At 40.9% G+C, this 13773-nt stretch overlaps 1 protein-coding gene across 1 annotated transcript; it reads right to left on the reverse strand.

Moving 5' to 3' along the window:
• Positions 1-805: 805 nt before the first annotated feature.
• ZFAND5 (zinc finger AN1-type containing 5) lies at positions 806-13770 on the reverse strand. Its single transcript, XM_006258301.4, has 6 exons — positions 13550-13770; positions 9470-9627; positions 8945-9056; positions 8219-8316; positions 2779-2904; positions 806-2473 (listed from the first exon to the last, which is right to left on the reverse strand). The coding sequence occupies exons 2-6, from the start codon at positions 9618-9620 to the stop codon at positions 2325-2327; spliced, it is 636 nt and encodes a 211-aa protein (XP_006258363.1). The 5' UTR covers positions 9621-9627; positions 13550-13770; the 3' UTR covers positions 806-2324.
• Positions 13771-13773: the final 3 nt, after the last annotated feature.

Consider the following 13773-nt stretch of genomic DNA (forward strand, 5'->3'; position numbering starts at 1 on the left):
AAAGTTTATATTCGACTTGAACAGAATATTCTGCTTCACCATATGTGCCTGGAAAAATGTTGCTTTCATTTGCTTTAATGAGATCCTTCTTGTTCATAAGCAAGTATCCTCATTCTGGAAGGCAAAACTCCAGAACATGTCCTTGTCCCATTTCATAAGAACATGCTGTCACAGCAACAGCTTAAACTCTTGAGTACTACCATCAGTTTACTGGATTGATACATAAATTATTATCCACTTCTGTTACAAGTATCCTTGGAAAGGAGGCAGCCTTCACCAAAAGTAGCTACCCACTTACTGTGAATACTGGTTACTCCCCTTGTGTTGTTAGGAAGGACAAACAGGCAAGTCCCTTATAGGAAATCCACATTTGTAGGCAGAGTCCAGAGCATGGGCTGCAGTGCAAATTCTTCTGCTCTTGGAGACATGGATAAAGTGGTGCATTCTGTGTACTGGCAATATTATCTATCACAGATCCACTCTGGAAGCTGGTCAACATGCAAAACAAGAAAAAAACCCTTTAAGTCCATGGCTAATGGTCTCCTTTTCTTCCCTGTCAGGCAAGATGCGGTTTATTTGTTGAAAGTTGTGCCTGGCCATCGAGTAATCCAGCCATCATGCTTCTCATCTGAAGAAACCATTTCAAGTGAATCAGTAAATGAAAGCGAGACAGGTTAGAAATATGCGGAAGACAACATCCAGGTAAATCGAGTATTAAACTGGTTGCATCCCATTTCTATACACTATACTAAGGCTCAGGTTACTGCAGTAAATAAACCCAAATGAACTATCACAAAAGGAAGTATTTCCTTCTGTACATGATTTTTATTATTTACATAATACAATATAGCATAGATGCTGGGGTAGCATGAGTATGTGCAATACATAAATATGAACTATCTGTACATTTATCTAATAACTCAAAACTGAAGGACAAAGTTTAAAGCAAAAACCTGATGCTTTTAATAGTGAAGAAAAAAACTAGACTGAACACTGCAGTAAAAATCAGGAGTAGCGCCTTGTGTACATACTTAAATATTTACAGATGAGAACAGGCATTACCACAACACTAGTCTAATCTGTACTTGTTTATATAAAAAACACAAAGTTTCATACATCACAGAAAACCTTCCATTATAACACAGAAGTGATATTACCAGACAAGCATCAGTGAAGTATACTGCCTTTTCTAGAGTTGTTATTGTACAATGCTGTAGATAATGCAGCCCATGCAATACACCCAAGAACACTACAGTCCTACACCCAAGTACAATTAAAAATGATAAAGCAGCCCTCCAAGTGTGGTTCCAGGTACCACTTAAGTCTACAGCAGCCATGTTGGGTATGTTTTTTTCCATGCAAAATGGTGCAATTTTATTACATTGCAAACTATAAAAATTAAAAAGCTCCTAACATTCTCTTGAACCAGAACACATTCAACATAAGTACATGAAAAATTAAATTGCTCAAATACTTTTGCAACTTAGATCAGATGCATATGTTACTTGATAGAGCTGTTGTGGTAAGTCTAAAAATCATATGTAGCTTCCATTTTGTAAACAAGTAGTACAGTATTGTGCTACACAACATTTTTAGCTATGCAAGAGTAAAAGCAGACAACTCTTCTGTTGCAGGACAGTTCATGTAGTTTCAAAAAGGACATTTCCTTTGGGAACCCATTCTTCTGGTTCCACAATGAACGTAATCAGTTCCAAGATGGTTTACTCCTCCTGGTTTCTGGATTTCTTACATTTTTCTCCATACACAATTTTAACTGTCTCTCAAATATGGCACCAACACTAATATCACTGAAAGGTGGATCCTCTGTATAGCTTACAGTCTGCTTGATAACAATGAAGTGTGGAAATCAAAAAATAGAACAAGATTCAACTATGATAGAAATAGACTGCCAACTTTTCTGATATTTTCCCCCCAAAACAGGCATGTAATAGTAGCCAAAAGGTTATATATCTCAAACACATTCCCAAAAGGCAGATCTGCTGCAAACATGCAGATTTTATACATTTGTTTGGCACACATGAACTAGACAAGTGTGTCCTCTGTGCACTTGTTTTGCTGTGCAGGTCTCAAAATCATCCAATTATATTCTGGGGAGGGCATATACATTTTATAGGGCTGTATCTATCCATTTCTGCCTGTAACAAACACCAAAACATCCTGAAATATCAATAAGACAGACAAGACTAAAAGTAAAACTCTGGAGAACATCAAAGAAAAATGGCCATGCATCTGCTCTTTAATGTTTTCCTAGGATATATTAAAATAAAACAAGGTAAATCAGTCTTTTTCACAAGTAGGTTAGTTTATATTCTCTGGATTTTTTCAGCCACAACAACTGGATTTTCTTTCCTGATTTTTGCTGCAGCCTCTGCTTTGTAATCATATGGGCAGTTATGCTTGTCAGAGTAACGGTGAAGTCCACAAAACAAGTTTCCACATCGGCAGTCAAACCCTGCGCAAACAAAAGGAAGCAGTGTCACTTGAAGTTTCAGATAAAAGAAAACCATAATTTTAAAGCTTAGTCACTAGAGAGAAGAAACTAAATTTTCCACAAGTGCTCCAGTAACAGCAATCTAGGAAGAAAAATGCTCCTTTTAAACATTAGTTATTTTAAGGGGTCTTATCCCAATAACTTTGAAATGCTTCCTGCCCAAAGTAAAGTTTTGCAAAGGATGCAAATACCAAGTTCAAGCCAGAAAGCTAGACAATGCAGACAAGCAAAACAGAACTTAAGCAGTTAACAAGCCCTTTTCATACCTGTAAGACCAACCTTCTTTCTACACATAAAGCATCTGTTCTTCTTTGGTTTGGGCAACTCAGGAGCTCTCTCCTCATTCTGTGAAGTACTGGGTTGAGAGACTGATGGACTTGGTTGAGTAACGACTGTTAAAACAAGAATAAATAAATAAAAGCTTAACCTTTATATCTGGAACTATCTTATCAGTTTGATTTCAACTGATAATGCAATAACACAGTTGTTCAAGAGATAGGTGTATGAGTCAGAAATTATGCTGTTTCTTCCCCAGAGCTATGTATACTTCATAGTACACAATACTATAAAGATTGCACATTACTGCCACTGTCTTTTAGCTACGTATTTATTAGCATGCGTTACAAGGCTGTGAATTTTATTCCTTCATTTATTCTGTCAATTTTATTCTTTCATGACTTGTCTTGTATCCATGTCTTGCCTTGTTAACCTCTCCCTTGGTTCTTGCATGTTTATAAGCATCAGTGCTTCCCTACCATTGTAAAGCACCTTATATCTATAGATTGAAAAAGTCTCTCAGAAATCCTAATAAGCACCATATAAAGCTTAAAGCAGGTCTCAAGATTCAAAGCATCATGCAGGCAAGTTAAATTTAAGGCCATGTGGTAACAGCACTGTTATAGGCAGCAATATCTTTAAGAGTCTTTCCCAGAGTTTTACAGGTAGCATTTACCTACCCTGTCTAGGGGCAGGTCTACACATGCCACTAGGGGCCAGCAATAAACTGCAGAGCAATAACAGTTTATTGTTCCCAGGAAGCATCTCTATACATGTGCCCAGACTGCAGCACACCGAGCCAGGTTGCAGCAGCCCCGCTCACAGAGAGCCTGGGGAATCCCTCTGCCATCCCGGGGCTGCTCCGACAGGGTTCAATGTGCTCCGGAGGGGCTGGCTAGAACATGAGGGTGCTTCAGTGTGGGGCTAGTGGGCAGGCAGCCCCAGCACTGAAGCACCCTCATGCCCTAGCCAGACAGTGGGCACCTACACATGTGCTGCTGTGCACGAAAAAGCTCCGCAGCAGGGTAGGACTTGTCAATACAAGTCCTACCCTGCTGTAGAATTTATTATTTTTCTGCGCCCTAATAGGGGCACCTGTAGACACCAAGACATTTACTGCATAGTTAATTAGACAACTGCACAGTAAACGTGTTATGCGACGCATCCTAGAACAGTTTAAAAATGCATATGGGCTTACTTGAAGTTTTTTGGGGAAAATAAAAATTCCTTCTGAAAGCTGAAGGAATCAGATTCATTATTGTGCTTTAACTTCTATAAGCAAGTCAGTTTAATATTTTCTTCATATCACAGGTCAAAAGTGAAGCTGGATCAGGCTATTAAAAATTAGAAAACATTCATAAGTTTCAAATCCCTAGGTCCCTGATACTGCCTGTGGGAGAGACCTGCTATGAACTGTACTATCAGCATGGGAATATTGGAGTTCATAGAGAAATTGATTTCAGTCTAGGAGAAAGCTCTCCACCTTCCAAGGCAAGCACTTCTCCACAGTTTGAAAAGTACAATAGCCCAGGCTTTGGCTGAACCTAAACTACCTTGTACTGCATTACTGCCATTTGCAAAGTTGATAGTCATTGATTCTCCATCCACACATCTCTTTCAAAATTAAATTTAATTGTCCCATCCCCACCCTTCTCCTGAACATTTGGGATTAAGCTCATATTAGCTTTTCCATTTTTAAAAGGTTTCACTGGAAATAAAATCTGGAAGAGAAAAAATGTACAACTCTCAGGGGAATCTGTTTATTACCTTAAAAATTAAACTGGCTTTGGCTCCATTACTATATTTTTCTGAAAATTCTTCTCTCTCACTAGCTCTGTACAAGGTATGCTTAAAACATTTGTAAGTCAACTCTTGAAGTAACAGGTTCAGCATATTCATATATAATACTCCAGAAAGTCTGCAAGCAGGTTTGAGAGCTTGTGTGTTCCAGAAAACCTTAAGTATACAGTACTTAAGTGCATTCCTCTCAGGGTGAAAGCACTTTAAGTAGTAGTCGCATGATTTTCTACACAAGAATCACTTATTTTGTGACAAACTTGCAGGTTTAACTTCCAGAGAAGCCTACTTGAAATGGAAACTAAAATTAATTTCTGTCCCAAAAGTTCATGATGGCACGGGTAGAGGAAGGAGAAGAACTCAGCATTTTAGTTAGAATGATTTTTCCAAAACAATGAAGGTACATCTGCCACCCATACACTTTCCAGTCTTAATTTTTCATAACTGGCTTTGCAAAATGTTCTTACCAATAAGCTTAAATATTTTATTTGACAGCAAAAATAATCTATTGTGTGCCAAGAACCTGGAAACCTGAAACAGGGATTATTTGAGGAACAAGTAAAATGAAAGTTCCAGTTACCTGACAAGAATTAAATCTCAACTGTTTTACTTTTTTTTTTTTTTAAATCAATACTACTGTCATGGTAGACTTTTGGGTTATTAGTTAAATCTTTTGACAATAGACTTCTGGGGGAAGTTTGTCATATGCTTACCACAGAGCCTCAAAATTAAACTAACTTAATCTCAAATGCTAAATATTTATTTCTGGATGAACATATGGCTGAAGCTGTCTGGGGCAACTGAAGTTATGGAAGATAAAGCAATGACCCCTTTTTTCCTCAATAGTGAGTATCTTTCCTATTACGATGCAAATAAATCATATAGTTCTGGACTCTTAAGGTACGTCCATTCCCTCCACCGTACTCTAGAGGTATTTTGTGCGCTTGATGACAGTGCAAGAGACACCCACAGGGCAACTTCACCACCTTATATCTGGGTTTGGTGTGTGGGGAAAATACTGAATCTTATCCTGTCAAGAATCTGCCCGACTGAAAGTGACAATGCATTATTTGGGACTTCAGGTCTGTTTTATTTGACAAAGCACCCACAAACTGATGGGCTAACAAGCTGATAGTCAAAACTGTGGTTGCTGAGGTCCTCTACTGCCTACATACCTTACTGTGCACACTCAAAACATATGAATTGGGATTTACTTTGCTTAAAGTGTGTGTGTCCTTGTTTTGTAATCATGAGCTACCAACTGAAGGACCAAGAAACAAGTCAAAGCAAGACCAGTGTAACCAGTGAACAGTTTTTTCATTTTATGAAATGATCTTGAGACATGACAATGATTCGAACCATTTCAAAACAGAAAATTTAAGTACCCCTCTCATTTGCATAGTTTTCCCATAACCGCTTCCACTTATTTATTTTCATCTCTTTAGAAGTGAAGACAGTTCTAACAGATCCAGTCAGCTACTGGAAGGCAGAGGGCCTTGTGCCCTTGAATCTGGGCTGGGCTGGGCAGGCTGCAGCTGTGCTCTGGGTGGGCAGCTGCAGCACTGGAAGGGGGCTACAGCAAAATTTGGGGTGGCTGCAGCCCCCCCCCTCCCCCCCCCATTGTCTGCCACCACGAGCACAGCACTGCACCCTACCCGGCCAGCACCGATCCAAGGGCATGCCCCCCAACTCCAGACGAGCTGCAACTGTCCTGTGCGCACCCTGCCTGGGCAGCACCAGCCCTAGCCCCACTCCCTCCCTCCTTCACTGTGGGGGACATTGAGCTGTACCCCACACCACACCCCTTCCCTCCCCTCTCACCACGGCTGACTTACCAGCTGCACACAGCTGTATCGGAAATCGGATTGGTATCATTCAATATGCATCCTTAAAAATCAGCCATCTGTATTGGCCCCCAAAAATCTATTGGTGCACCCCTAGTTGGTATGGACTTCTGCTACAAGATTTCTACAGCATTCAATTTGAATCAACTCTAAGACATAGGGGTTATCCAATTTAAAAAACACTGAAGTTTGATGTTAGCATACTAAATAAAATGGTGTAACTTTTCCAAGTAGCTTTTTATCAGTTAGGATGGAAAGAGACAAGTACTATTTTAGCTTGTTGTTTTTGGTGTCAATGAGCAGGCATGTTGTTCCCTAAAGAGATAAATAGTCAAAGGGAGTACAAGTTTTAGAGACTTAGTTACTGCACTTCAGGAGCTTGAAAAAAAATAAAAAATTACATGGGCAGTTTTCTTAAAAACATTTGTCATCTGGGGATTGTGACCATTCTTCAGGTGACAGTGATTCAGGCATGATTTGCTGGAACATTATTATGTATGTGGGAAGAATTTGTATTTACTGCAAGCCTCTTCAGCTACCATTTTATATCTCACTTCTAAAGAGGTAATTTGCAAATTTACAGCTTGTAGTCTCCCCTTTACTTCTACACATAGCATAAGAATGGTCAGCACAATAAATGTTTCAGAATAATGAACACTTATGTTTTTATATATAATAGACAGATCTTGTGTACAAGTATTTAAGAGTTAAAACATAAAAGCAGACTTTCTAACTGAATATAGCTAGACCAAACTGAAGGGCTAGCTGAGTGTCACTCACTACATCTTGTCAACATTTATAGTTCATCCACTCAAAGTAGTTAATGTTTAACAGAAAAGCCTTGTCTATAAATACCAGATTTAATTTTTTTTTAAATTAAATTCAGCATTTCGAAGATTGCAGAACCCAGGTGAAACAAATTTTACTTGACATGAAATCATGTACACATTTGGAGTTTACAAATGAGTTTTACAAAACAGTATCAATTGAATGACTTGGTACTGCAGGTGTAAGCATGTTTTTCTGCAGCCAATTATTTAATCCTAGGCTTCAGAAATATCATTAGATAGCTGTAATCTTTTTGGGATGAGAAAGAAATCTGGTAAAAAAATCTACTATAATTGAAGTGTTTCATGGCCTGCGCTTCTAAGCTAACTACATGTGCACCTATAACCAAACTGCTCAGTTAGTCCAAAGGACGGACTATTGAACTGTTTTCACAAGTTTTAGACCAACAACATTCCCCTGTTAGTCTGTGTTCTGATGTCACTACTGAAAATAAAAGTATAGCTCAACAAGCTTGAGCTGTTATTTTCCAAAGATATGTACTTTTAAAGGAAGTAATTTTCAAAGACTGAATGCAGCAGCTCTTGTGCATCTGCGCAAGCCAACAGGCACTGCAGATAAAGCTATTCCCAGTTTTTTAACTGTAGTTACAATCCTTTGGAACAGAGTAGGCAGGTTCCTAAAACAGATGATTCTGTCAACTAAAATGATGCAAAGGGTTCTAGGATTGCTTCAGCAATTACAATGGAATTTACCAGAACTTGCCCTCAGATGTCCAGATTCAGTGGACTTGTATGCATGTATGAAGGTCAAATATCCCAGCTGTTTCTCCCCTGTACTACGGAGACTGCGCTCAAAGCATCTATGGCAACTTTCAGTTTTGACACATTTCTTGTAACATTTATGTGGAAAAAAAATGATCTACTGAAGAAAAGGCAGTTTATGAAAGCGGTCAGCTTCTGTTAAGTGACTGACTGTATTCAAAGTTGATATGAAGGCATACCTGGCTCTGTCTCTGTTTTTGGCGATATTTTTTCCTCTCTTGAAATGCTCATTTCAGTCATTTGCTGCGTTACAGGCAAGGCGGCAACAGGCACATTTCTGTTTATGTTCAGTAAAAGCAATTCATGTTAGTTTCGATTTTGTAACATTCACAACAAGAAACTATTCCAGCCAGCAATATGTTCTAGAGCAATGGTTTTCAACCTTTTCTCTCATGCAGATGCCTAAAAAAATTGTGAATTCAGGTTCAGATCCTTTTAAATTGTAAGTGTGGGCATTCACATACTTTTGATCTGTTGTAGTCATCTTTCATGGACCCCTTAGACAGTCTGTGGACCCCCAGGGATCTGTGGAACACAGGTTGAAAACCACTGTTCTAGAGCCTAACTTCTAACAAAAGCAAAGTAAAGAGGAAAAGATACTTTATAGCTCCAGAAGAAAAAACAGGTAAATCTGTAGCACACTTTTTTCATCAAGGTCAGAAGTATCCTTTAAAATATAGTTGCTCAAGACAAAATACTGTACATTATTTAGGTCAGTTCTCAAGTACTATCACTACACTTTCAATAAATGTATACATCATTCATTAATTACAGACTAGGCACAAATTGTGAGCTATTTTATTCTCTAGAAATTTCCTGTATTAAGGCCAATATAAACTCAAGCCTCTAACTTGCTTTATTGATTGTAACTCATTTGAGTCTCAGAACCCCACTATAAAACTTACCTTGATTTATCAGATGTGCTGCCAGCAGCACCTTCACAGTTGTTTAAGCTAGCATCTGCTCTCTGTACTGATGCAGAGTCTGAGGTAGGACTGTTAGAACCGCTGGTTGTTCCTATACAACAGGAATGTGAAAGTTGATCATTATTCTTCATATTTGCTTGATATCAACCAAATGTTTGTACATAATTATTAGCTGTTCTCACCCATTCTTGATTCATAGGATTTTCCCTTGATATTTGATTAGATCAGATCTATCACTAATGGTCCAATACAGACTGCTTAAAATATATACAGCAAATTCTCAGCAGAAAAAGTTAATGGAACTAGAGAGGTGAAATACGGAGTTGTTCAGAATACACTGAGAGTGAATGTGTATTTATTTTTTTGCTAACTGCTCTGAAGTAGTAATTCCTTCCATTGCCAGATCGCTGATTTCAGTACAGTAATTTCAAATACTCCTCTTCAACATTTGTTCTATGATCCCTGCCATCTCCTCAGATGATTTTTTTCTTCTTACAAGCTTACCCATTGGACTGATTCTGCCACTATTTTGCTGTCGCTGAAGATGTTCTTTGTAGCAAACTGAACACATTCCATTTGTCCTAGGATTCCCATAAAATCCACATCCTGTACTACACAGCATGGGCCCTGGGGTCTGGTTGGTCTCCTGAGCCATTTCTGTGCTGTAAATAAAACCAAAAACTGCATTAGAAGCTGGCATGTCATCAAAAGTGATTACAGAGTTGGTATGATGGTCATTAGTATCTTTGCTTTTTTTCCCTAGAAAGAATGATGTCAGCATTTTTAACAAGGACTATGCTGTTAATATACAGTTGCTGTATTCAGGTGTATTGACATTTTTATGTATTTTATGAACTCTTAGCAGAAAAAACATTTTTAGTGCTTCAGCATGAGGTTGGAAAAAAAGTACGAATACTGAAACTTAAAACCTTGTAACGTCGTATACAGAATTAATGCAGTCACTGAACAGCAAAATCTACATTACATCATCTGTCACTTACTCTAGCTGGCTTCTATTCTTGAAAAGGTCATATCTGCAGAATAAGCTAGTGCACATTTGTGGACACTAATCGCTTCTGGCCATTAATACAATCAATTTCTCAGATTCCTCAGTAAGAAAACTGCTGCTTCTGCCAATATGACACATTGGTCCCTAATCATTTTACTGAGCTTCACAAATTATGAACAGATTGTATTTTGGTAATATGTTCTGTGAAGCAGTGTGAAAGAAGTCTACCAGAAGAACTGGCAAACACTCTATTTCAATCTGTACTGCTAAGTTTAGGAGTGGTTACACAACAGCGAGAGGTCTTGTTAAACTGTATATGAAACTTGACAGGATGTCAAGATGGCAACAACATGTGTGCAGACCTTTCAGTCTACTGGAGGCAACTAGTATTTATGAATACACACCTTTCACTTCTTAAAAAAAAAAAGACTGAAATGAAAAATGAAGCCTCCAGCTGCTGAAATTCACCTATTTACATAGCATGCTTGCTGCCTGCAGCTCAGCCAAGCATTTTTGCTTTTAAAAAGTAAAAAAAACATTACAGCAAGGCAGCTACATCTTCAGCAGATAATGAAACCCCTCATCTCAATAGGCCAACAGCAAAATTTAGCAATATAAATACTTCACCTTCACTGGTGGTTAATCTCTGCAATGCAAGGTTAGTAGAAAACCTGATATAGCAACCAAATCCTTGGTTCCCAAGGGCACTATTATAATTGGAGCACAGTACAGTCAAGTGATCTGCTACAAATAGAGGACAAATTAAAATATGAGATTTGTCCTCTAGAAATGTAGTTTTAGAACATCTACTGTGTGCAGAACATTGAACAGCAATTAGTAACCGGCTTTCTTTAAAAGTGTAAAGTGTGGATATTGCGGTCAAAAACTCTTCCCCCAAATTAGCAGCCTCCTTTTAAGCAGTATCCATAATGAATAAAAGATTTTCTGCAGACCAGTTTAGGCTTACAGCAAATGTTAAAATGCTTTTAGACAACAATATGAAAATGATGCTGTTGCCCAAAACACACACCTCAAAATTCATCTTCTGCAGGTTACATATCTTACTTTTTGAGAGATGGCTGAAAGTAGTTTTAGCTACTGTAGAGAATCCCTATTTCATTCTGTAGTAAGTGCTGTACAAAACAACCCCCCTCCCCCAAAACCCAAATACAGACTAGGAAAACTACAACGGGAAGAAAGAAAAACTGTCTACTTTTCAAGGGTTTAGAAACAGAAGTAAAGAAGTCAAGTCACCCGTAGGTAAAATGAAGTTTGATAGTTTGGGACTTTCATCCCAGGACATGGACCACACAACCAACTTCCTTGATATCTGTCCTAGACTCCCTGATGAAGGAAACAGATTAAGTATACTACTGATAAAGACAGATTACTAGTCAGGCAAATATTTTTGGTTTGTAGGCTTATCAACTCTACAGCAACTTTAAATTCTGAATATCTTCCTTATAAAACTGTAAAGCTTTAACTAGTCTTTATTCATTTTATCCAGCACTAAACATGAGCCAGCAACCCTTCAGGAATCAACTTGCTCCTGTTACGAATGAATGCTCTGTAAGCATGTTTTACCAATTACTATTAAACTTCGCTTTGGCTTTAAATACAGTATTCCCCCACCCCAAACAGAAGCTGTAATAGCTCCTTTGTCAGCAAATTATTTTTCTGCTTAAGGCACATGTCCCCATCTAAAAGGTCAGATTGTTATTTGCCAAAGACTTAAGAAATTGTGCCATTTCATTTCTCTTGCATCAGGTCCAGGCATCACCTGACTATGCATATGCACTAGCAAGACAACAGATACACCATCCTATCCTATTAAGTCTACTAGTCAGTACACAACATTTTGCTGTTTGCGTTTATGGATGCATACAACAGGGAAAACCCCCAAATAGCTGCTTTTTAAACTGTCATTTCAAGGTCTTCACAACAGGTTTGCTTGCTACTCAGAAGTGGAAACTGCCTAGGATGGAACTTAAGAATCTACAAATTAATACTTTGGTTTACACATCGAGCGTCTTTCCCTGGAAAACCAGCTTCTCATAGCATCACATGCGTGCTTGCTCTCCTCAATATTTCTCAGAAACTTGGGTCACATGGGTGACTGCATTAGCTTCCGCCCGTCACAAGGCTGCAATGTGACAGGCTGAGCTAGAGGCTCAGACAAAACCTCGTCAACAGGGGCCTCTGAAATCAGCTTCTATTTTTATCTGTAAAGGCTGCCAACTCCTCCACAACCCACAGAACTGAAGCAGCAGAGCATACACCCACGGTAATGGGAAAATATAAAATCCGATTAACATGACTACAGCTTCAGAGGGTGCAGATTCTTCAATCCAATCGTGAAAAATGCAGCATCATGAGCCAGTCGCCTCAAACAGCCATTTCCATTCCTAACCCACAGCAGCCGGAGTCGACAGCTGGGTGTGACCGGAGGCCCACAAGACAACTGCTCTCCCACTGCCTGGGCACATGCACACACAGTGCTCAGCATTTTTGGGTGGGCGGCTGCAATGAAAAGTATTTGCCTGCATACAGTCACCACTTTTTCCTACTACCGAAAGGAGGAACCAGCTAGAAGGTGGAGGATATTCTCGTTCAACCCTGTTATTTCCTGTTTGACAAGGAACTAGTTATTTTTTCGCTTGCACTAGCTCAGCTAGGGCCTGCCTGTAACCTTGAGAGAAAGCGAGCGCTGCTGGTTTAAAAAAAAAGTTAAGCCAGGGAACAAAGAGGAGCATCAAGGCAATGGCCTTCAGCCACTCACTATTTTCTTTTTTGGGCTGAGAAGCATTGCCCAGCTGAGAAGCTGAAGCACCAACTGAGCATCAACCTAACCTTTCCCCAAAAAAGCTCTCTCCCTATAAGCCACACAGTATTTTTCCTTGGGGGGGGGGGGGGGGGGGAGGGGGTGAGAAGTGCTGCCCAACTCAGGGACTGTTTGATGCTGATCCACCAACCCAGCATCCACCTAGCCTTAAAGCTTTCTCTCTCTTTAGGAGCTCCTTGGTATTTTTCCAATTTCTTTTTTGGGTGGAGGGCCAAGAAGTGCTGCCCAACTTGGGGGCAGCTTGGTGCTGAAGCCAAGTCTCCATCCAGCCTTTCCCGAAAAGCTTTTTCGTAGGGGGAACCACAGCTGCCTGTGTTGAGATGCCGAGGGGTAGCTCTCAAGCCCCAAACCCGGGGAACTGCGTCAATGACGGGGCTGAATCGGCTGCCTGACCTCGATACTTACTGCCCGCTCCCCACCCCCGTGGAAGCCAGACCCGGGGGCGGAGCGGAGGGAACAGAGCGGGGGGAAGCCCTGCCCGCGCCTGGCGGGGAGGAAGGGGGGAGGCAGCGGCGGGGCGGGCTCGGCTCCCCCCCGGGGCGGCGGCGGCAGACAAAAGGCGGCCGGGGCCCGGGCCTGAGGCGCCGCGCGCGCGCACACATACACACGCACACACACACACACACACACACACACACACACAAAGAAGCGGCGGCGAAAATGGCAGCGGCGGCTCCGTCCCCGCTGTGGGCGCGTGTCCCGGCCCCCCCTCGACACACAGACGCGCGCTCACCTGCGAGCGGGGCCGGGGCCGGGCGCTAAGGGGAGCGGGGGCAGGTCCTGGAGCCGGGTCCCTCCTTTGTTCCAGCAGCAGCAGCGGCAGGCGAGGCGCGCGGGCCGGGCCGGGCCGGGCCGGGCCGGGCTGGGGGGAGGGGAGTGGGGCTCTGCCGCTTGCAACGCACGAGCAACCAGTCCGGGGCCGCCGCGAGCGAAGGTGCCGGGTGGGAGGAGCGGAGG

This window comes from Alligator mississippiensis, chromosome 3 (genome assembly GCF_030867095.1).
Source record: "Alligator mississippiensis isolate rAllMis1 chromosome 3, rAllMis1, whole genome shotgun sequence".
Classification (NCBI taxonomy): domain Eukaryota; kingdom Metazoa; phylum Chordata; order Crocodylia; family Alligatoridae; genus Alligator; species Alligator mississippiensis.